Here is a 24,723-nt window from a genome sequence, read left to right as displayed (position 1 = left end):
TAGTTTGACTACAACTCTGGATCTGGATTGACACTTAAAGGCAGAGACCCATTTGAGAAACTGATGAAAAACTATGGGCCCTCTACCCAGGAAAATAAACACATACACAAAATTTTGCATTCTATGTTAAGGGGTTGGTCTAGACATCCATGGACTCTAGGTGAAAAACTTTTGACCTAAAAGAATAGAAGTGTTAATAGGTTATATGTATGTATCATTATGTAGTCTCCAAAACCCTTTTACTTACATCATTTTTTAAATTTGTCCAGTGCACATCTGAGATAGGAAAAGGAGCTATTATTATTCCCATTTTACAAATGAGAATTACCAGCGTTAAGTGCTGAAATGTTAAGAAATGCAGAGAAGGAGAGAGAGAAAGCGCTGGTAATCATCCTTTGTAGTATGACTTTATGTACTTGAAAAGAAATTGTTTTCTCTTGGCCTGATCCTTTTTAGGGTAAATAGATCTTCCGTCCTCCCCATGAGTCCTAGTTTTCTCAATGTATTAACCATCTGTTCTTAACAGCCTTAAATTGTGAAAAGATCAGAATTAGACCCAGTTCTCTTTATATCCTGTGTTGGGTATAAAGAAAGGATCACTTCATTCTGTTCTCTGACCTTCCAAATAATCTTTTCTTTTCTGCCTGTGAATATGCCTCTATGGTGTGGTCACAGATAGGATAAAATGGTTCGCTAAGGAGAGAGTCAGGAGCATTAGGGCTGCTTTATTCATGCTTGGAGAAAGTGTTAGAGCAGTGGTTCTTGAAGTGTAGTCCCCAGACCAGCATCCTTAAATCACCTGGGAACTTGTTGGAAATGCAAAAATCTTTGGCCCCACCCAGATTTATTAAATCAGAAGCTCTGGGGATGGGGCTTAGCAATGCTTTTTAATAAGCCCTGTGGGTTATTTTGATGGACCTAAAGTTTGAGAACTACTTTGTTAGATAAACTTGAGTAGTAAGGCTTTTCCTGTCAGCAATAGTGTCTTCTAGTTGGATTTAGTATAGATTTGCAGCTCCTGGCTCAGGTCTAGTCAGTTAACCCTTGGACTAATGAGTTCCTTTTCACCTAAGCAAGGAAAATGCAGAACCAGCTGAGGGTGTCCTAAGAGCAGAAGTTTAGAGAGTCATCATGCAAACAGAAAAAGACTGTTTTTTTTGTTGTTGTTGTTGTTGTTGTTGTTGTTGTTTTATGATAGTCACAGCGAGAGAGAGGCAGAGACATAGGCAGAGGGAAAAGCAGGCTCCATGCACCGGGAGCCCGATGTGGGATTCGATCCTGGGTCTCCAGGATCGCGCCCTGGGCCAAAGGCAGGTGCTAAACCGCTGCGCCACCCAGGGATCCCAGAAAAAGACTGTCTTAAAAAAAAAAAAGAAAAAGACTGTCTTATTTTGTGAAATTATGAATAAGAGATGAGGATTGTCATGGGTCATAGTGAATCATATTTGAGTTCAGTTAATTTGTCATAATATTTGGTAGTGACATTGGGTAAAGTTGCTAGTTAAAGAGCTATTAGATTTCAGATTCTATGATTAGCCATTTCAGAATTGTGTGATCAGAGCCCCAAGATCATCTGGGCTGATACCATTTTGGAGACCCAATCTGATAAATAAAACTAAACTTAAAGAGTAATTTTAAATCAATTAAGTTTGAAGATAAATTAAGAGAAATGAGGTGGGACTAGTATACCCAGAATTAGGACCAGGGGAGTTTTTCATCTTCTGATTAATATCATAAGGTGTGGTATAGTAGAAAGAACTTTGGCTCTGTCATAAACACAGACTCCTGTTTCAGTGCCATCACTGACTTGCAGTGAGATGTCCACCAAATCATTCGTTCTCTTAGGACTGCCCTTTCCTAACTTGTCAAAAGGGAATAATGAGGACTACTTTGTAAGATTTTTACAATGATTAATAGAAGTAACATATATGCAGGGCTATGCATACATAGTAGGAACTTAATAAATATTAGCTCTCCTCCCTTTATTCCATTCTTCCAGAGATCTTTTCTCTCAAAGTAAAGATTATCCTTAAAAAAAAAAGAATCTACCACTTTATGTTCTTTCTTCTGCTCAACAAGCAATCTCTTTTTTTAAGGAAGAATTCAAATCACATTTCCATCCCTGTCTTGTAACATACAGTTGAATGTAGATTTCACTGCCTTCTAGAAATCAACAAATAATGTGATTCTTTGCCCTTTCATTTGACTCTTTATCTGATATGTAACAAGGTCATTGTGATTCTGGGGACTCTAGGAAATAGGAAATTCTCCTTTGTAGTCATACTTCCCACAAAACACACAGTTTTGGAAAAACTTTGGAAAAAACAGAGTCACTCACCATTTAATCAGCAACAATCTTGAGATGAGACTAGAAACCATACGTCAAAACCTGTATAAAAGACTAAAAAAAAAAAAAAAACCTGTATAAAAGATGCACAATTAAGAGTAAAGCAACGGTCTGAGAAAGTTGATTCCATGGTGATAGCTGAAACCAGTGTCCTCAACCTGACAAACCCAAGGACACAGGGTGTAGAGGCTGCCTCGCATTTGGCACCATTTTTTTCTTACCTTCTTAATAAATTCCCTCATTGTTTTAGTGACTCTGTAGTTAATTTTTTTCTAATGAGACTAGGTTAACTAAAATCATCTGACATGGAAAAGGAGGAGGTAAGGTTAAAAAGGAACCTAATTAGCAAGTTAATTATAGCAGGCAAAAAAGTGCACGGGTTATATAAATAAGCTATTGTTATGCGCATGCAAGTTGGGCCTTGTCAAGGGACTTGTTAAGGTTTAGAGGTCAGAGGATCCGTGTAATTAGGTGTTTAGGAAAAAAAAATAAAGCAAAACAGCTACCAGAATTAGGAATGGTTGATGAGCCACTAACAGAAATGCCTTATTAAATTGGGCTCTACTGCTGGAGGGGTTGTTGGAGCCGCTTCAGGGATTCCAGGGAAGGGCAGCACCCCCACACCAAAAAGAAAAAAAAAAAAGCTAGCTGGAAACAGAGCCAACAGAATTGCTGATGAGGAAAGTTTAAAGGCCTAGCCACAAGGGTCCCTGGACTGGAGAGGTGGCAGTGGGGCTGGTCATGTCACTATGCTGGGCAACAAGAAGAAATACATTGTCAATGGGAACTCTGGGATTAGAGCCCAGGTGAGGCTAAGCTCTTACTTACCAGGCTTGCTGCTGCGGTAGCCATTACTGTAATAGGCCAGCTGCTTTTTCACTCCTTTGCTGCTTTCATCCCTGCTTCTGGCATAAGGTGAGCTGCCCCTCTCAATAGTCTCTTTCCCTATCTTGCCTGTTGGAATTAGGCAGTTCTCTCTAAAATGGAAAAGGAGGGTTACCTTGAAGGACTCTGGTTTTGGACAAGATCGAAAAGATAGGATAGAAACATTTATTTCTTGGGAAAAGTGTATATAATTCTATATAAGTGGTAGTCTCTTTGTAATATTCGTCTTAATTATGAGGTCAGTGTCTAATGAGTAAACAAGATTTAAACCTTGTCTCTGAGTGGAGGAAGCTAGCGTAGCCTAGTCTTTAGTGCCAAAAGACCCGGTGGGAGGAATTACTGTAAATGGAGGAGACTATAGAAAAGAGAGCTCAGCCTATGGAAACTGGATTGAGAAGAGGAATAGCCAGATAGCTACATGGTTTAGTGTTATTGGGGTAAGTGGTGTGCACCCACCCACCCCTTAGTCTACAAATCTAAGAAGCAGAGTGGCTGGCCCCCTCTAGTGGTGTGTGGATGGGAGGGGGGGTTATATATCTGAGGCAGGATTTATGTTACTTTTTTTTTCCCAAAGTAGGCACTGCTGAAGTTAGTGACTCATCCTAGCCTTTGGGAAGTCAGTTACTACTCCTTTTCCTAGATGGGCGTCTTAAAAAAAAAAAAGACATCATTGTCTTTGAACAAGAAAGGTGGTATGAAAGCCAGAGTTTTCAGCTTGACCTCTGTCTCCCTCCCCATCTTCTCACCTACCTTCCCCTATCTAGCTTTTTTGGCCCTGAAAATTCTTTTAACTTTAAATTTGGCTTATGCTTACCATATTTTCTTAATATTTGACCAAATACAGACAGTGAAGCTAGAATAAGCTACTTCAGATTCATTGTTTCAGCATGTGATTGCCTACCATGTGTCAGGCATTTGTGCCTGAGGACATAAGGGTGAGTAAGATGCACAGTTCCTGCCTTTATAGAGGATACAGGTAGATACTTACATTCAGTGTGGTAAATGTTGTGCTAGGAGTACATGGAAGTTTCGTATATCCCATGGGAGTGTGTGGAAAGAGCACTGTATCCTTTTGGAATAAATCACTACTTTAGCAAAATAGTCAATTTTGCCAATTTTTCACTTTGCAAAGAGCTTTTGGTCCAAAGAATTTTCTTATTACTGAAAACAATTTGCAAACTCTAAGGTACATTAAGGTATACAGGCTTAATCTGTTATTATAGCTATGAATATGCTATGAATTCCCTGGAAGAGATGCTAACCTCATCCAGTTTGGTATTAGTCTCCCTTGTCTCAATATTCAAAAGACTCAGTAGTTGCCTCTAATTGCAGGAAATACAGCCATTGGTTGGTGATTTCATTCTGATTAGGTTGTGTCTGTGTTCTGCCCACCAAGGAACCATCTTTTTATCATGAAAGGTAGTTGTCAGATCTTTGATCCTTCCTGCCTCCATGCCACCTTGGATCCAGAATAATTGAAGCAATTATACAAATCTTCAATTAGGGAGAAAGAAAAAAATGTTATTTGTTGAATAAATTATATGAGCTTTGATTTGTAAAGTGTTAGGAATTGTCAGCTAGAACCTCTAATGATAGGAGAAAGAGATAAAATTGTAAGAAACTCCTCAGATATTGGTCCAAAATGTGACCTCTATTGCTATCTATATGTAGTCAGTCCAGTCCTTTATCTACTCCTTCTACATCTGTCGTGTTATAGTTAACAGATGATCTATCTTGTGGCTTTTAGGTATTTTATGATATCAAACATTAAAAATAGTAAGTTGGGACGCCTGGGTAGCTCAGCAGTTGAGCATCTGCCTCTGGCTCAGGGTGTGATCCCAGGGTCCTGGGATGGAGTCCCACATCGGGCTCTCCACGGGGAGCCTGCTTCTCCCTCTGCTTGTGTCTCTGCCTCTCTCTATGTCTCTCATGAATGAATAAATAAAATTTTTAAAATATATATACATAAAAATAAGTTAAGGTTTACTTATTAGTATTGAAAAGGTAATTAATACTTTCTACAAAGCCTTTAAAAGGCTAGAATGACTACCTGCAAGAATTATAACAACAGTGAACTGTAGGAGTAGGAGTCGGGGGGGGGGCAGATTTAATTGAATCTACTGCTATGTTCACAGTTTACATGTGTTGTTTCATTTAACCCTCTCTAAAACTTGTGAAGTAAAAAATACTTTTGTCTTTGCTGTATTTATGAGAAAACGAGGATCACAAAAACATCTTGACCAACATCACATAGCTAATTAATGGCACAGTAAGGACTTTTTTTTTTTTAAGATTTTATTATTCATGCAAGACACAGAGAGAGAGAGAGGCAGAGACACGGGTGGAGAGAGAAGCAGGCTCCTCCTTGGGAGCCCAATGCAAGACTCAATCCCAGGACCCTGGGATCAGGCCCTGAGCCAAAGGCAGACACTCAACCACTGAGCCACCCAGGCCTCCCCATAGTCAGGATTTGAATGCATTTCAGGAAGGAAAGCCCCCCCCCCTTTTTATTATACCATCCCATTTCCTGAGAATCTTAAAATCTGAAGACAAGTCACTTTACTTTTCTGTACCTTATAGCTTTCTCATCTAGATATATGAATATTAGAATAAATAGTTTCAAAGATTCCAGTCTTAATTTTCAACAAAACTATAGAAAGGAATATGACTAGGCTTTCTAAAAATTTATTTTAACCAGAACATCCCATTCTCCCCTTTTTTTTGTCCACAGTTTTATTATAAAAGGTATATAGCCAGAGAGTTAATCAAAGATTTAAATTTGATAGAAATACAATAGGTAAAGAATGAAAAATCATTCTCTCCAAGTATGGGTTGGTACAAACAGATCAACTAAGATCCTCTAATGCAAGCCTTCAACTGCTGTCTCAAAATGAAGATTGTTGTCCTTTATATAACTAGAGTTCTTTTTTCTTAGCAGATCCAATTTGCTGACCAGAAGCAAGAATTCAACAAACGTCCCACTAAAATTGGACGTCGCTCTCTATCTCGTTCTATTTCTCAGTCATCTACTGACAGCTACAGCTCAGGTGAGTACTGAGCTGCTATGGACCCACCTGTCTATTGAAGCGCCATCAAACCTGTGCTTTAGAATAGATACTTTGACTCTCAGTTGAAATTTAGACCAAAATTCTGGATGGAATCTTTGGATCCTTTGAGGTTTCAGAGTGGAGCCTAATACAGATCTCTTCTTCCAATAAAGGCAGAGGAGAGTGATTAACAAATTTGATTTCTAATTTATTCAGAGGGTGGGTGTATGTAATTCATTGATGAACTTCATTGAGCAGAATGTACAAAGACTTGTATTTTTTTCCATTCTTTGAAAATAAAAGAGGAGTTCTCCATCCCTCCATCCAGAACTTGCAAATTAATGGAGAAACCTTAATTGCACCAAGAAACAATGAAAACATTCAAGTAGGTCCTAGCTCCAGTGAGCCCTTTGCCTTCTCTCCTAAACTGTGACATTGTATTGCTTGTCATTCTTCCCTTCCTTTGCAGTGGCATTAGTTCAAATATATGGACTCTGGAGCTATCACTTAATGACAGATGAGCTTATTACCACATTGGACCCTTTAAAGGCATTATCCATTTGTTCAACAATGCCTACTATGTATCTGATCTAATATGGAGCTATTTTATTTTGTTCTTTGTTGGAATATAATAGAAAGCTGAATGTTTGCCCTAGTTATCTCTTCACATTATAAATAGTAATATTCTTTAGAAACTTTCAGCGTGACCTGAAATTTTGTTTGTTTTTCACACATAATATTTATTTGTTATATAAAATTGAAGTAGTATTTGTTATATAAAATTGAAGAAAGCTTGTTTGGGAAGCTATAACTTAGGTTGGGTGGATTATTATTTACACTTGTTACATTTCTCTTTTTACTCCCCCCACCCCCATAACAAAATGATGTAAATCCCTCTGAATTTTTGTGTAAAGATATGTGTAAAAGTTGTGTACCTATCTTATTCTGCTGAAATAGCCAGCGTTGAGAATTCATAAACCAGTTAATATAACTCTAGAAACCATAATAATTGTGAAAATATGATTTATAAAATGATGTGTAACATTTTAGACTGTGAGTTTGTACATATTATTTAAAGGTTGATACTAAAGGGCAGCGCTGGTGGCTCAGCGGTTTAGCACAGCCTGCGGCCCAGGGTGTGATCCTGGAGACCTGGGATCGAGTCCCGCGTCAGGCTCCCTGCATGGAGCCTGCTTCTCTCTCTACCTGGGTCTCTGCCTCTCTCTCTCTCTGTATCTCTCATGAATAAATAAATAAAATCCTTTAAAAAAAAAAAAAGATTGATACTAAACAATAACTACATTAAGTTTTAATGCCGGGATCCCTGGGTGGCGTAGTGGTTTGGCACCTGCCTTTGGCCCAGGGCGCGGTCCTGGAGACCCGGGATCGAGTCCCACGTCGGGCTCCCAGTGCATGGAGCCTGCTTCTCCCTCTGCCTGTGTCTCTGCCTCTCTCTCTCTCTCTGTGTGTGTGACTATCGTAAAGAAAAAGAAAAAAAAAGTTTTAATGCCAGCTCAATCTTTTCCCTACACACTAGATCCACATTTCCAATTGTATTCCTGTAGAGAAAACTAATGCCTGCCCTCCTACTGAGACCTTATATGTAAGGAAGGTACTTACAAAATATCTATTTACCTAGAAAGTGTGACCTATGCCTTGGTTTTAAGTGAACACATATTTGCCTACTGTAGTTCATTGGTGAATGGTATTAACTGATGTCACCCTGGAAAACTTGGACTTTTTAGGTTGAACTACATGAAGTTGCCATTTTTATAGTAAAAAATTATCAACCATATATATCCATTTAAGGATATAAAGTTCAGGAGCATGGAGTCAAATCATTCTGAAAATAGAAAAACTTAAGACCAGTTATTCAGCTTCCTACTGGATGCTAGAATTACCTTGATGGCATCCCTTGCAAATGGCCACCTGGCTTCTTTGGGAGCATTCTAGATGTTAGGATGATTCTTGATTTATCTAGTTATTTAGCTCTGATAGGCTCTCATGTAATCCCTGGAATTTAATGAATTTAATGAATTTAATGATTTTGCATAGAAATAAAAAAATCACCATTTTCGGGGCATCTCACTGCTCTGGTTATTGTCGTCTGGATATATTCCAGATAAACGTCCTTTTAAAAATCTGTCTAGGGCAGCCCTGGTGGCTTAGCGGTTTAGCGCCGCCTTCAGCCCAGAGCGTGATCCTCCAGGATTGAATCCCACGTCGGGCTCCCTGCATGGAGCCTGCTTCTCCCTCTGCCTGTGTCTCTGCCTCTCTCTCCTTCTGTGTCTCTCATGAATAAATAAATACAAATCTTTAAAAATAAAAACATGTCTATAGTATTCCATTTATGGTCTGAAATAATCTATAGGAAGTATTATTTCCATAAACTCAGTGCTTTTAAAATGAAATCTAAGATGAGGTTTGCTTTTTTTTTAAAGATTTATTTATTTTAGAGAAGTAGAGAAAGAGAGTGGCAATGGGGAAGAGGCAGAGAGAGAGAATCTCAAGTAGACTCCCCACTGAGCACAGAGCCGGATCCCCATGACCCCAAGATCATGACCTGAGCCAAAATCAAGAGTCAGATACTTATCCAACCCAGCTACTGAGGTGCCCCAATGTTTGCTCCTTTTGCAGCTATATCATACACAGTGTTACCTCATTTTGTTTTGTTTTTTTCACATGAACAATTGGCAAGCCCTGGAGTAGGATTTAGGAGAGACCTACTTTCTAGGCTTTGATCCATGTGTGATTTGTTTGTGTGATCCTAGAAAACTCTTGCAGCCTGTGATGTTCGTAACAGAGGCAATGAGAAGTCACATGAGGTGATACAGAAAAAGCTCCATATCTATCAAATGAAAAGCTAGGAATAATGGAATCGACTCATAGTTCTCTAAATATAGGAAGATATGCAAATGCATGTCAATAAACTTGGAACCCATTTTTAGCGTACATTATCATTTAAGTGACTACAGAAAAGTAACATTGGAGATCCCCAAGACTGATCCTTGGACCTCCTCTCTTTATACTCTTCCCCACATGAGTTTATGCAGCCTCATAGTTTTAAATACTGTTATGTATTGACATTTGATTCTCAGATTTATCTCCACCTCAAATCTCTCTCCTACACACTAGATCCATATATCCAACTGCTTGCTAAGTCCTTTCACTTGGATGTTTTGTAGGCATCTCCATGTCTTAAAAACTGAGCTCCTGGGTTCTAAGCTTGCCCCTCTTCAATAAACTGAAGTTTATTCACAGCACTACAGCCAGATTCATTCTCTTGAAATAAGTCAGGTCATAATTCTCCCCTCCAAACCCTCCACTGCTTCCCAATCTCATTCTGACCAAAAGCTAAAGTTTTTACAGTGACCTACACAACTCTGTATCACCCTATTTTGTTTCTAATCACATCACTACATTCCCAAACCTACCCTCTCTTCCAGCTAGACATTTCACTCCAGTCATACTAGCCTCCTTACTATTGTTTTGTTATTTTAAAACATGCCAGGCACTCTCCTGCTTTAAGTTCTTTGCACTTGCTATTTCCTTTGCCTGGGATGCTTTGAGATACCTAGCTGGGTATCCTACTTCCTTCAGTTTTTAACTAAAGATTACATTCTCAAAAAAAAAAAAAAAATTACATTCTCATTGAGGCTATTCTTAAAATTGTACAAATACCCTACCCAACATTCCCTATCAAAGTTTCCTCCATTATTTTTCTACACAGCACTTATTATCATATAACATACTATGTATTTTACTAATTTTATTATTGTTTCTCCCCTTATTTGAATATGAGATCCATGAGAGTAGAGATGTGTCTGTTTTGTACTGTTCTATTCCCAGCATTTAGAAGTGTTTGACACATAAGAGGTGCTTTATAAATAAATATTGGTGAAAGATGTTCAGAGACCTGTACTTTATGTTCTTGTTGAGGTCTCTGATTTTCTATGTATGTGAACAGCTAGAAGAAGGTTTATGACGTTTCAAAAAAAGATACCTCCCTATCCAGTGTTTGTTTTGCTGAAGTTACATGGAGGTTTGGGTAGTCTATGGCCTACTCTCCCTGCCTAAAGATCCTAGTGCTAAGTTTTGCTATGCTTTCATTTAGGAGCCTCTACCAGCCTTTCTCAACCTGGGTTCCTCATCAGAATCACAGAACACAGAAAAGAATTAGAGACACTCTTTTTATTAGTTCTCCAAAGATGGTTCATAACTAGTACTCTTCCAGATGGATAGGAGAGAAGTTAATTGATATATTCTATGGATGCTTCAGGGCATTAGGGCTTAATTCTAGTGGAACCCAGGTTGAAAAGGGTTGCATTAATTCCTAAAATTCCTGCATTGTTCCTGAAATTGTTTATAAGAAACAAACTTCTGAAAGCTCTTTCCCTAAATACAAAACCTCATAAAAACACAGGAACAAAAGAGACTTCTTCAAAGCCAAATAATTCCCAGTGATATATTTCTGAAAAAGCTATTTTTGGGGCAGCCCCGGTGGCTCAGCAGTTTGGTGCCGCCTTTGGCCCAGGATGTGATCCTGGAGACCCAGGATCGAGTCCCACGTCGGACTACCTGCATGGAGCCTGCTTATCTCCCTCTGCCTGTGTCTCTGCTCTCTGCCCCTCTCTCTGTCTGTCATGAATTAAAAAAAAAAAAAAAAAATGCTATTTTTGCAGTGAGTTAATTGGTTAAAGATAAGAGAGAAAGGCTGACATCCCTTAGTTCATAATTGGTTCTTATAAAACTTACAAAGTATTTTCTGATTTTTCCAAATAACCATGTTTGTTTGTATTTTGGTTGCTAACATAGCTTTTCACATATTTCTAGAATGTTATTCATCAATGAAATCTGCTGCACATTGACACAGGTCCCTACTGTTATTTCCATTGTCAAATGGATAGATTAGGCCTAAGAGGAATTGTTGACTTAAAATAGTCTGATAGGACTAACTCAACCGGGTGTCTGACTGCTGTTTCTCCTAGCAATAACCCACAATATCATAGCTGCTAGGAGGTAAGGCTTAATCAGGCTTGAGCCATAGAACGTATGTATGCATGTTCTATGGGATAGATTATGGATTAGTGATTCATCAAGTTCTGTTTTGATTTTGGATTATCATGAAACAAGAGAACGCCCCATAGTAAAGTTATATTATACTTTATGTTACTTTTCTACCTAGAAATTGAGTCTTTTTTTACTCTCATTTATTCATGAGATTTTTCTGGTGGTAGTTAGGGGAAAGAGAATTGAGAGATCTGTTATGCTCCCTATTTTACAGTTGGATAAATTGAAAATTGGTTACAACCAATTAGAGGTAAAGCTAGAGCTAAGGTCTCAGCTATACTTCAGTTGGTTATTGCTTTGATTATAAGTTGTCCATTTTTTATTGAATTATGGCTCTGGGCTTCAGAGTGTGACAGTTGTAAACAGTTTAGAAACTATGGAAGCACGTGTATACATATGTGTTAGGTTTCTCTAAATTTTCTTAGAAAAAAACCTTTCTCAAATATTTTCATGAATGTGCTACTTTAAATATAGTGACAGAAATAAATATAGATTCAAAAAACAAATGTCATGCTAGTTCAGGAATAATCTGTTCACTGTGTTTACAAAAATAACATTCTCTGTTGATCTGGGTCTGTCAGCCATTTTGCATTCACATATTCGTACACTCTAGAGAACTGATGGTTTTGTTTCTCACGTGATAACAGGTCTGCACAAAGGACTCTTTGAAAACAAATCACTGTGACTCAAATAAAAATATTGATTGAACTAACTATAACCAGTTGATTACTATGAAGAAAATAAAATACTGTATTTGGGGAGTTTTTTCAGAATAGGGAGATGGTATAATAATTTCTTCTTGGAATAGAAGAAAACAACTCAAGTCAAAAATTGGAGTGCTTCTCCTAAGAGGAAATTTGGGGGGTTATTTTTGTTATTGTTTGTGAGTTTTTTTACCCTGACTCATCCTTAGAAGCTAGAGAGACATAGGAGAGGAATGCTATTCTGGGTAGAGTTAGGACTCCAGTCTCAACCTTTATCATCACTGCCAACCAACCACCTGCTGCTTGGTTAGATTGGTAGATGACAGAGGTAGAAAAAAAAGGAACTGCTAAATAATATTGTATGCATGTCATTCCTTTCCCATTCAAAGTCCTGAAGCTGAGAAAGAGCCTTTAATGTTATATCTGATACTGAATTAAAAATATTCGCAAAAGCCAACAATAATATGAGGTGTCATTTATAGAGTAATTACTTTATGCCAGGGATCCCTGGGTGGCGCAGCGGTTTGGCGCCTGCCTTTGGCCCAGGGCGCGATCCTGGAGACCTGGGATCGAATCCCACATCAGGCTCCTGGTGCATGGAGCCTGCTTCTCCCTCTGCCTATGTCTCTGCCTCTCTCTCTCTCTCTCTCCGTGACTATCATAAATAAATAAAAAATTTAAAAAAAAAAAAATTACTTTATGCCAAGCATTGCACTAAGTACATTATTTAAACTATCTTATCGGGATCCCTGGGTGGCGCAGCGGTTTAGCGCCTGCCTTTGGCCCAGGGCACAATCCTGGAGACCCGGGATCAAGTCCCACGTCGGGCTCCTGGTGCATGGAGCCTGATTCTCCCTCTGCCTGTGTCTCTGCCTCTCTGTGTGTGTGTGTGTGTGTGTGTGTGTGTGTGTGTGACTATCATAAATAAAATAAAAAATAAAATAAATAAAATAAAAAAATAAACTATCTTATCTTCTCAACAACTTGACTCTGAAAGTCACGTCTTCCTATTATACAGTCTGCTTCATAGTGCATATTACAACCATAGGAAAAGAAAAACTCCCAATTAATTTTGTAATTAGTTATTTCATGTCTGACTTAACCTAGTAGACTGAAAACTCCACCTAGCTAAAGACAATCCATATTTGTTCTTGTATACCCAGCACTTAGACTCTGTCTGGTACATTAGTAGACACAAAATAAAAATTTGTTGAATAAACAACTGAATGTGTGAATGAGTGGATTCATGAATTAATTAACAATTCTATTAATCAGGTTCTGGAACACCTTTACTTTATATATACCCAGAAACAGAGACTGAGACGTCAAAGTCTGTCTGACTCCAGAACATATACATAACAGTTATATTTAAATGGCCATTGGGAAACATAGAAATCATCATGCCTCTAGAAAAGGATTTGAAATTTCAGGATATTCTGAATGTAAACACTTTCTTCAAAAGCAATTATGCTATAAACTATGATCAAGATTAGGGATAGCCATTATCTTTCTTCCCTCAGGTGGTAGAAGCATGGTTCCCCTATGCCTCCAATGCATAAGCTATTTCTGAGTATTGATTAATGAAACAAATGACTGCCCAGGAAGCTATTTCTGGTCTCTGGTGCCAAAGGTACTTTGAACTCTTGCTCACCCTAGGAGGGAGAACCACAGACTTTTTATACAGATTAGTTCCTTTCAAGAACAAAAGTCCTTTTGGGGATTTACTAATTCCCTCACCTCCCTTGGTGCCCGTGTTCATTCTTGTTGCCTCGTGTTAGGACTTTGTTCTCAGGCAGTTTTCCAGCTCCATGAGAGACACTCGGGCCCCTGCTGCCCAAACATTTTGTAGTGCCATGCCCGATTAACTGGGCAAGGTCAGACTTGCCTTTTACAGCCCTCCCAGATACAGATCCTTTACTAAGAAATCCCAGAAATGCCTTAATTCTCTGGATGTAAGTAGATCAAAGTGCCATATGCTTTAGGAGTTCTGAGCATTTGCAGTTTTCTCCCCTTGAAGGTGATAGAAGTCCTTCTTATCCCATTGAGAGACATGTAATGCCTTATAAACAGAGCTTTATATCCTCCAAACTCCCCTCTTCCTCAAAAAAACCCACAAAAAATCCTGCAGCAAACCTTGAGGACTACTCAGAAAGAAACTATCCTCAAAAACTTTTTTTTTTAAAGATTATTTATTTATTTATTCATAGAGACAGAGGGAGAGAGAGGCAGAGACACAGGTAGAGGGAGAAGCAGGCATCATACAGAGAGCCTGACGTGGGACTCGATCCAGTGTCTCCAGGATCACGCCCTGGGCTGCAGGCGGCGCTAAACTGCTGCGCCACCAGGGCTGCCCTATCCTCAGAAACTTAAACATAAATCATGGAAGGAAATTAAATTCTCCAGCAAATAATTAGCAATTACAGAATTGTATGAAGACCGAAAATACCTCAGCTAAACCTATGAGTAGCAGCAGCTGCCTGCTAGCCACAATCAGAAGTCTGAGACCTTCTATCCTCTAGCATATATTGCTACATGGATTAATCATCAGAACATTTTAGTATGCCAAAGGAGGATTTATTCTCTTCTTTGAGAACCTAAAATGCCCACTGCTGGACCCCCTGAGGCCAGCAAGAAGGGAGAGCACACTGTGAATACTTCATTGTCAATATCTAATTGGGTCTGCAGGCATAGTTCAGCCTCATCAGAGCCAGTTTTAAAAAGAAAGCTCTGTTATGTCAGACAAACACTTTTTGTGTGGTTCTTAATTATTTTCCCATGGGTTTCTTGTTCTCTGGGTCTTATCTGTTCAGTTATTGTACTAACACAAATTACGTTGGGCATCTAAGCAGCAGACAAAGAGGGGAAGCATGGATTCCAGAAACCCATAGGTTAATGACCATGATCTTGAACTAAGAACTTTAACATAATGCCACCATGATGTAACCTCTCTCTCTTTGCATATTCAAGGACCTCTCATGTTCTGAAGATTCTTAGCCATAGATTCCAAGTTAATGCCATCCAGAGGGCATGTCTTTGGCAACCTCTCTCAGCTGCCTCTTTCTGACCTGTGGATAGCACTTTCCGCAGGAGGTGATTGAGCCAGCTCCACAGTGTCATTTTTGGTGCCTTTTATTTAGGTGTATATCTGTGTGGTGTTGGATGATTAGAGAAGCCGCAGTTCACTCCATGGTTTGGAATTTCCAAGGAAGCCAATTTTTTCCCTGAGGGTTTCTTATTCTGTCATTTCAGCGGCCTCCTATACAGATAGCTCTGATGATGAGACATCTCCCAGGGATAAGCAGCAAAAGAACTCTAAGGGAAGCAGCGACTTCTGTGTCAAGAACATCAAGCAGGCAGAGTTTGGACGAAGAGAAATTGAAATTGCTGAACAAGGTAAAAAAAAGCAAGCACTTCTTCTGCCTATATCTTTTTGTCCATGTTAATCCATTTTTGTGTCCTGGGGTCTAGTAGCTTGTGGAATTTAAGTATGCTTATATTTTTTTTTTTACTTTTAAAAATATTTTATTTATTCATGAGAGACATAAAGAGAGAGAGGCAGAGGAGACACAGGCAGAGGGAGAAGCAGACTCCCTGTGAGGAACCCAAAGCGATACTGACTCCAGGACCCCAGGATCACATGCTGAGCCAAAGGCAGACGCTCAACCACTGAACCACTCAGGCATCCTTTAAGTGTACTTTTAAGGAATACTTATTGCAAAAGAGATCTGAACTTAGGAAACACTATGGGGAGGGAGTGAACTCTAGTGGGTATAGAAGGAACTCCTACACAACGAAAAAGGGAAAGAGTGAATAAGGAGGACTAGGGTATAGGGAATCAGAATTCTGGAACATTTGCCTCTGAGAGTCTTTTATAAAAGAAAATCAGGTTCAATGTCTTGACCCCATGAGAAATCCGGTCTAACAAAGAACCTGATAGGGAGAGAAATCTTACCTTAAGAGAATAAGTTCTTCTGTTTATTCTTTCTCTCTCATTCCTTCCTCTCTAATGATACTGTGTATATATTGTGCTTTTTCAGAAATGCCTGCACTGATGGCTTTGAGGAAGAGAGCTCAAGGAGAAAAACCTTTGGCTGGAGCGAAAATTGTGGGTTGCACACACATCACTGCTCAGACTGCTGTGAGTCCTTTTTCTTTCTCTACATAATAATAGTTGATAATAGCCACCCACTCTTGAGTGCTTGCAACATGCCAAGTAGCAAGTTAAGAGCTTAACAAGTATTATTTCATTAATCCTCCTAATGGCCAGGTAAAGCAGGTATTCATATTTCTATTTTACAAACAAGGAAGCTGAGGCCCAGAGTCTTTAAGTAATTTGTCCAAAGTTATACAACTAGTAAATCATAGAATTCAGATTTGAACTTCAGTATATCTGAGTCCCAAGTTTATGCTTTCTGTGTGATACACTGCTTCCCTTTATCTTCCCTTCCAGTGTCATTTCTATAAGGCAGCTCTCCTTGGCTGCTTTCTGCTGCACATAAGAAAAACTTGATTCAACCTGGCTCATATGACAAGGAATTTATTATAGTACATGGCTTGTAGTCCAGAGGTAAGGTAGACTTCAGATGTGGGATCTCAGGGCTCCAGTTTCATCTGTCTATGATTTTCTTGGAGCTGCCTTGAAGTAAGGATGCTTACTTCATCCTCAGGCTCATAGCAAGATGATTACAAATAGACATGAAGAGTAAGGACCATTTCTTCCTCTCCCCCAAGAGCAAGAAAACCTTTCCCAGGAGTCTTCCAGGATATTCTATTATGTGTCATTGAGCAGAATTGGATCACATGCCCATGGCCCACCAGTCCTGGCAAAGGAACTGGGATTACCATGATTGATTTAGACCAGTTATTCTCACCACTATCAGATTCAGTGTCTCCTTTTTATAAAAGTTATTTTTGCAATGTCCCTGTATTATCTTAGAATGAAATTCAAATATAACATACTTAGATACATTTAATTTTTTAAGAAATTAATATAAAATCTTAAATATGAAGGAGGAATAAAAAAAGTAATTTATAATGAAATGTGTATTTCTGTAGTAACTGCTTGGCACAAGTATAGTGGAATACTCCGATATTTATACTTCCTCATAGCATTATTTGAATACCACCAAGGGAGATTGAAATGTGTTACTGGTTCTAGAACATCAGAGTGGCATAATCAAATTATTTGATTTTCTGATCATAATAAACTATAAACAACTTTTTAAATTTTTGAACAACAAAAAGTGTGTTTTCTCTTAATTTATACACTTGTTGCATTCTGGAAAAGTTATTATTTTGTATTAAAACTACAAAAATATTTTTTGTTTATGTGTAAGTTTAATAAGGTTCTAAACTTAGATCATTATAAATAGGTTTCTCACCCATGTGAACTTTCATTGGAACATTTGAAAACTACAAAATGTGGTGTGGTTTTTGTTGTAAGAGACTGGCCTGCACTTTCAAAGTATCGGAACCTCTGATCCTGATCCTCTGATGCCAGAATCATTCCCCTCCCAGTTATTGTGACAATCAAAAATGCCCCCACAATTTTCCAGAGCTCCTCTATTAAGAACTACTGACTCAGAGCCATCATCAAAGATGTAAGAGATATTGAATTGCCAACCATAATGAGACCATTACAGGAAACTGATATATTGAGAAGTGGTCTGAAATCTTTTGTATGATTTATAAGACTCCGGTCATCTGTATGGTTAGATCAACTTTCAAAAGATTATCTCCTGAAGCATAACACTTATTTATATGGCCACTTCCTAATTAAGTACAGCAGAGTCCTTAAAACCAGACAACTACTGTTAACATCTTTACCATAAGACTCTTCTGGATTACATGTTCTCTAAGGGAAAAAAAACCTTGGCTGTCCAAAATTAATATAATAAATTAAAAAGCTGTCTCTTTTTGGAGCTACAGACTAATGAATCAAGGCAGAAACTCTTTTGAAATCTTTTTTGGGCTTCCCCAGTCAGGGACATGAGACTTCAGTGTGGTGTCTTAAAATAGTAAGTGCTTCTGTACTGTCTCATGTTGCTAAATTATATCTAGTTTCTTTTTTACCCCCTGGTTTACCAAACATTACCACCATTCTATGTTCTCTTTTACTTTCCCTTGAATGGAGTAATCAAAATTAGTTTACCAATTTTAATATTATTTCATTGTTACACACACACACACACACATTTTTTCTTTATCTTTAAAAAAAAATAATTACAAAGGACTTTGTTTTATTTTTAATCTCTATTTTTATTTTTCTAATTACAAAAGTAGTTCATATTCATTTTATAATACTCAATCATTACCACAATGGTTAGTGTAAAAGGCAATCTCCTATAATCCCATGTTCCAGACATAACCATCATAGTTAGTGGTTTCCTATCCGTGTTTCTAAATGACTTGTATATATATTTTTTTAGGCATGTTTCCATAGTTCCTTCTAATAACCAGATTCCTTTGCTACTCTGTCTATAGTCATGATTGAAAGTTGGTTAAAGCAGCTTCTTCTAGGGGTTCCTTGGGTGGCTCAGCAGTTTAGCACCTGCCTTTGGCCCAGGGCATGATCCTGGAGTCCTGGGATCGAGTCCCGCATCGGGCTCCCTGCATGGAGCCTGCTTCTCCCTTTGCCTGTGTCTCTGCTTCTCTCTCTCTGCGTCTCTTATGAATAAAAAAAAAAAACTTAAAAAAATAAAAACAGCTTCTAAGCTCTGTCCTCCTTCCACTCCTGCCTGCCTTCATTCCTGCTTAAGCCCTAACAGCCAGCAGTCTTGACTTAGAATTCTTTGAACAGTTCTTATATTCTTGGCCTTGATTAATCACTTTGGTAAGTCTCAGTATCCCTCTTTTGTTTAACAAATTCAAGAATCCTAGCTATAGGAATTCAGAAATTCTTTAAGGTGAAAAATAAAATGAAAGGGAAAAAAATGGGATCAAATATCGAAACATAGTATGGACTACAAATGAAGACATATGAGTAGTTCTGCTATTAATTTACTATGTGACCTTGGACAAATTACTTTAGGAGGTCAGCCTAAATTAGTGGAGTTGTTTGCAATTTTTTTTTAATTAGAGCAAAATTAGAATTCTTTTAGCATAGAAATATTAGAAAATAAGAGTTTTACAACATGAAAAGTACCAGTACTCAGAGTTAACTACAATCAGGAAATTTTAAAACAAGTTTTTTAATCAAAGCTTTATTCTTGTTAAAATAGTTTGTAATCAAAGCAGTAGATGAAGGGCACCTATCTGGGTGGCTCAGTCCGTTAAGCTTCTGTCTTTGGCTTAAGGTCATGATCAAGCCCTGTGTTGGGCTCTCTGCTCAGCAGGGAGTCTACTTGTCCCTTTGCTCCTCCCCTTGCCCATGCTCTCTCTCAAATAAATAAATTCTTTTTTAAAAAAAGAAAAGCAGTAGGTGGTATACTACCTTCTTTAAAAGAACTCTACCTCTATCTTATATACTGAAAATAAAAGTAAGTCAGGATCAAATCGATGGAATAAATTTTTTAAAATAATTTTTTAAAATATGTTTTTAAGGGGCACCTGGGTGGTTCAGTCAGTTAAGCATCTACCTTAGGCTCAGGTCATGATCCCAGGATCCTGGGATGGAGCCCCACATTGGGCTGTCTGCTCAGCAGGCAGCTCTCTTCTCCCTCTCCCACTCACTCCCCTTCCTCCCCCATGCTCTCTCTCTCTCTCAAATAAATAAAAAGATCTTTAAAAACAGAAAAAAATTAAATAATAAAACATTTTTAAAATTTGAAATAAATGTGGATTTATAGATAAGTTGCAAGTACGGATCACTTTTTTCTTAGCTATTTGAGAGTAAGTTGCCAACCTGATGCTCCTTCACCCACAAATACTTTAGTGTGTATTTTCTACAAACAGTGACATTCTCTCATTCAACCAGTACAACTATTCAAAATTAGGAAATTAACATTGACTTATATTACCATCTAATCCTCCGACCTCATGTGTATTTTACTAGTTGTCCCAATAATATTTTTTATAACAAAAGGATCCAGTCCATAGTTACATACCTCATTAATCATCATCTTTTAGTCTTCTTTAGTCTGGAACAGTTCATTAGTCTTTCTATGACTTTCATGACCTTGACACTTTTAAAAATTATAGATGAATTATTCTGTAGAATGTGCTTAATTCTGGTTTTCCTGATGCCTTATTATTAAATTCAGGCCATGCAGTTTTGGTAGGAAATGATGCTACATTTTTTTCACTGAATCTTATCAGGTGACACATTGATTCAGATTTGATTTATAATTTGCCAAAATGATGTTCATTTTGATCCTTTGCTTGAAGTAGTGTCTGCTAGACTTTTCCACTAGAAAAGTAGAAGTCTTTGTAATTAAAAAGTATTTTGTGAGTAATATGAAACTATGCAAACATCCCATTCTTCATCAAGCCTCCAATTTATTCATTTATTTACTTATTTTTATTTGTATGAATCATTGTTTCCTATTTTATTTAATAGAGTATAATCCACTACTATCATTATTTATTATGATGCTCAAATTGTTCCAGACTTGTCCAGGGGGAGCCCCTTCAATCTGGCTTCTGTGACTTCTTTGTTTTTACATATCCTTCTCATTCTTTGAGCACTTCTTTGCTTCTGGTATATGATTATCTAAGCTTATGTTGTACATTCTCTACCCTAGCCCAGGAATTAGCCATTTCTCAAGGAGCCTGGTTCCTTTTAATGTATCTGGACACTACTGTGTTCTTTGCTATTGGAATATCATTGTTCCTGGGTCCTCTTTAATTTCATATTTTGGAAAATAATTGCCTGCTAACTCTTTGTATTGGAGCCCTCCTCCTTCTAGGGCTCCAATTACATGAGTGTTAAACCATTTGATAATGTTCCATAGATCTTGGATGCTCTGTTCTGATTCCTATTCCACACTCTTTTTTCTTTATTTCAATTTGGTGATTTTTATTGATCTGTCTTCAAGTTTACTGATTCTATCTTCAAATATGCCTAATCTGATGGTGAGTCTGATGAAAGAATTCATAATCTTTAATACCTTTGAAATTTTTTTCTGACATTTCTGTTTGACTTATTGTTTCCAATTCTCGGCTGAAATTCTCTATCTGTTCATGGATGTTGTCCATCTTTTCACTAGACCCCTTAATGTAAACCTGTTCATTGTAGCTAATTTAAAGTTCCTGTCTGATCAAGCATCTAGTTCATCTTAGAGCCTTGTTCTCTTGAATACTTGATTTCTTGAACAATGGTGTGGGGAAAGGGTGGTTTATTCCACTTTTTTGTGTGTCTTGAAATTTTATTATGGATGATTTGTTAGTTTTCATTATTGCCATAAATTGGGCTGTATTTCAATTCTGTTATTCTGCACCATAGGCTTCAGATTCCTCCAGTAGTGGGCAGCTGTTACATTGTGATTTGAGATTACCAGAAGGCTCTCTTCGGCGTTTTGGCTTCATGCTCAGCTTTTAGTTGCTTCTACACATGCTTGCCACAGGAATTCAGAGTGTCATCTCTCTCTTCAAATGCACTCTTTACCTGCTACATTAGGCTGTTACTCTTTGTTTCCTAGAGCTAGGCTCATGGTGAGGGCAAGTGAGGTTCTTGGATCTCCTGATCCTGCCTCAGTCTTAGGCAGAGCTCTGTGAGGATAGGGCCTCTTCTTTATTCCTGTCTCTTCTCTCTGTAGCAGCCAAATTTGCTTTGTCTGTGATAGGATAGGTCTTGTGCAGGAGATATTTCCCTTTCCCTGCTTCTCCTAGAAAGGTAGCAAATCTTTCAGTCATACCTTGTTTTAGTGCACTTTACAGATAATTGCCTTTTTTTTTTTTAAACAAATTGAAGGTTTGTGGCAACCCTGGATCAAGTACATCAATCAGCGCCATTGTTCTAATAGCATTTGCTCATTTCATGGGTCTGTGTCACGATTTTGGTAATTCTCACAAATATTTCAGACTTTTTCATTATTATTTGTTATGGTGATCTGTAGATCAGTGATTATTACTTGGCAAAAGCTCAGGTGATAGCATTTTTTAGCAACAAAGTAGTTTTTAAATTAAGGTATGCACATTTTTGTTTAGATATAATGCTATTGTATACTTAATAGACTACAGTATAGTGTAAACATAACTTTTTATATGTACTGGGAAACCAAAAAATTCATTTTACTTGCTTTTTTTAAAAGATTTTATTTTATTTATTTATTCATGAGAGACACATAGAGAGAGGCAGAGACACAGGCAGAGGGAGATTCAGGCTCCCCAAAGGAAGCCTGATGCAGGACTCAGTCCTGAGACCAGGATCACACCCTGAGCCAAAGGCAGAGTCCCAATGGCTGAGCCTCCCAGGTGTCTCTCATTTGACTTGCTTTATTGTGATATTCATTTTATTGTGGTGGTCTGCAACCAAACCTGCAGTATCTCTGATGTGTGTGCCTGTACTTTGTATCAGTGCAGGGTCCTGAGCCCAAGGAGGTTTCCTGCTTCTCTACGAGGAGCAGGGAGTTTTTCCTTCCACTCTTCTCGAGAAGCAATGGATCTTTGCTTGGTCCCTGGTGGCAGGCGTAATTTTTGTTTGTCTTCCTATAGCTTAAGGCTTTTGCTTCTTATGAGAGAAGAGTGTGGCAAAAGTGTCCAGGTTTCATGCCTGTCTTTGAGCACAGCTGGTTCAGGTCTTTGCCCCCAGTCTTTCTTGTGAGCACTGGGTGGAAGCCCCCTGGAAAAGAGATTGCACGTGAGTGTGAAATCTCCTTTTGCCAAGGGCTAACAGAAATTCCAAACTGATATACTTTCCCCCACTCAGCCTTTACTAGTTCATTGAAATTCTAGCTAATTTTTTCCTATTCCTTTATGTGGCACCCACATCTTCCTGTGCTCTGTCAGAGGTGAAGCAGTGTTCCCTCGCTCCTTAAAGAGTTTTGTCACTTTGGAGTTCAGTTCACTTGGTTGCTTTACAACCTCAGCTTTTTGATGGGCTCAAGAAAAGTTATGGTTTTGTAGCTTATCTGGCTTTTGTTGTTAGGATAGGAGCTTCTCTTGCAGTCTTCTACATCTTCAGAAGAAGCAGAACTATAAATTGGTGGTTTTTCAAAAATGTTCTGGCTATAAAATTCTTGGCTCAATTAAATCTTATAAGGAAGCCCAAATATATGAAATAGGTAAAAAAGCAAAGAGCTCAGCTGGAGCTTTCCCCATGCCTACCCCTACCATTGCCCTCTGTTCAAAATTTCTATACAATTTGAAAGTCACTGGCTGGGGATCCCTGGGTGGCTCAGTGGTTTAGCCCCTGCCTTCAGCCCAGTGCATGATCCTGGAGTCCTGGCATCGAGTCCCACGTTGGGCTCCCTGCATGGAGCCTGCTTCTCCCTCTGCCTATATCTCTGCCTCTCTCTTTCTCTCTCTTTCTTTCTCTCTCTCTCTCTCTCTCCCGGTGTCTCTCATGAATAAATAAAATCTTTAAAAAAAAAAAAAGAAAGAAAGAAAGTCACTGGCCTCAGTTATTCCTGATAAACTTATTCATTGTCAAATGTATAGACTTAATCTCCTTGACCAATTGTTTGGCCAGCCTTGTTGATCTCCTGTTTTCTGTTTAATATAGGTGCTTATGGAAACTCTGGGTGCACTGGGGGCACAGTGCCGATGGGCAGCTTGCAACATCTATTCCACTCTCAATGAAGTGGCTGCTGCTCTAGCAGAAAGTGGTAAGGTCTTTTAATTGTCTTCTGTGTCTTTGGCTAAAGTAAGTCTCTGAAAAGTTCCATGGATTCAATATAAATCTTTAAGAGAAATTGACATTAAAGGAGCCATCTTGGGGGAAATGGATCCCTATTCTTGTGAGTTTGCTCTCCTTCTGGGCTTCTCTTGTTAAATATGATGTAGGTAACTTTGTTTTACAGTTAGCAAATATCTTCTCATGTCTAAAATTCCCTTATTAGTTAATGCTTTGCCTTGTCTTGCTAATATTAGAGCACCAGTGAATACTGTTCATTGTCTAAGGTAATATGGATTAAAAAAGAAAGTGCTTCAGGCATAATTTTGTAGTCCTCCTGATTTTTCAGCAATTTGCCCTGATTTAATGTCTGGTGTTTCTACTTCAGCAGTAAAAAGGACTTGGCCTGGCAGATTAATATTTGGGTTGATTAATATCAGGTTCTCCTGATGAAGGTGGAATGACCAAAGTATAGACCCAGCAAAGATCAAAGTGTAGTTGGGAAATGATGAGACTTACAGTTTGACTGGATCAAGAAGTACTTATTTCTCATTTCCTCTTTTTTCCCTTCAGTTCTATCTGTAGCATCCATCATACTCTTTGGCCTTTTGTTTGTCCTTTTTGGTATATCAAAAGCAAAACAACCACTAAAGACAAAGGAGTGGACAAGAGGTCTGAAGACAGTGTTAATCAGTGAAGAAAGTCAATCCAAGAAGTAGAGCAGAATGAGAAAATTCAGAATTGGGGAAAAACCGGTATCTTGTCAAAATTTAGGGGCAGCCCTTCTTTCAGGTTTTAATGGTTGCTCTTTGTTCCCTTTTCTCAGGATTTCCTGTATTTGCCTGGAAAGGAGAGTCAGAAGATGACTTTTGGTGGTGCATTGATAGATGTGTGAATGTGGAGGGCTGGCAGCCAAACATGGTGGGTTAGATTTCTGCTAGCACAATTCTGGAGGAA

The 24,723-nt window shown here is 38.3% G+C and overlaps 1 protein-coding gene across 11 annotated transcripts in view; it reads left to right on the top strand.

Annotated features, from left to right (window-relative positions):
* AHCYL2 (adenosylhomocysteinase like 2) overlaps positions 1 to 24,723 on the top strand; it is a 165,237-nt gene that overhangs the window by 113,445 nt on the left and 27,069 nt on the right. For 5 of the 11 annotated variants that reach the window (XM_025471611.3, XM_025471614.3, XM_049093368.1 and 2 more), the window contains 5 exons: positions 6,168 to 6,279; positions 15,303 to 15,446; positions 16,091 to 16,191; positions 23,656 to 23,758; positions 24,593 to 24,687. In XM_025471611.3, coding sequence (XP_025327396.1) covers positions 6,168 to 6,279; positions 15,303 to 15,446; positions 16,091 to 16,191; positions 23,656 to 23,758; positions 24,593 to 24,687 — 555 coding nt within the window. Of the gene's footprint in view, positions 1 to 3,042; positions 3,154 to 6,167; positions 6,280 to 15,302; positions 15,447 to 16,090; positions 16,192 to 23,655; positions 23,759 to 24,592; positions 24,688 to 24,723 lie in introns of those variants that run through there. The other 6 variants (XM_025471612.3, XM_049093370.1, XM_025471617.3 and 3 more) reach the window with 3 other exon arrangements.

This window comes from Canis lupus, chromosome 14, assembly GCF_003254725.2.
Source record: "Canis lupus dingo isolate Sandy chromosome 14, ASM325472v2, whole genome shotgun sequence".
NCBI classification, from domain to species: domain Eukaryota; kingdom Metazoa; phylum Chordata; class Mammalia; order Carnivora; family Canidae; genus Canis; species Canis lupus.
The sequence above is the reverse complement of the archived record's forward strand: the minus strand, read 5'-3'. Positions and strand labels throughout refer to the sequence as shown.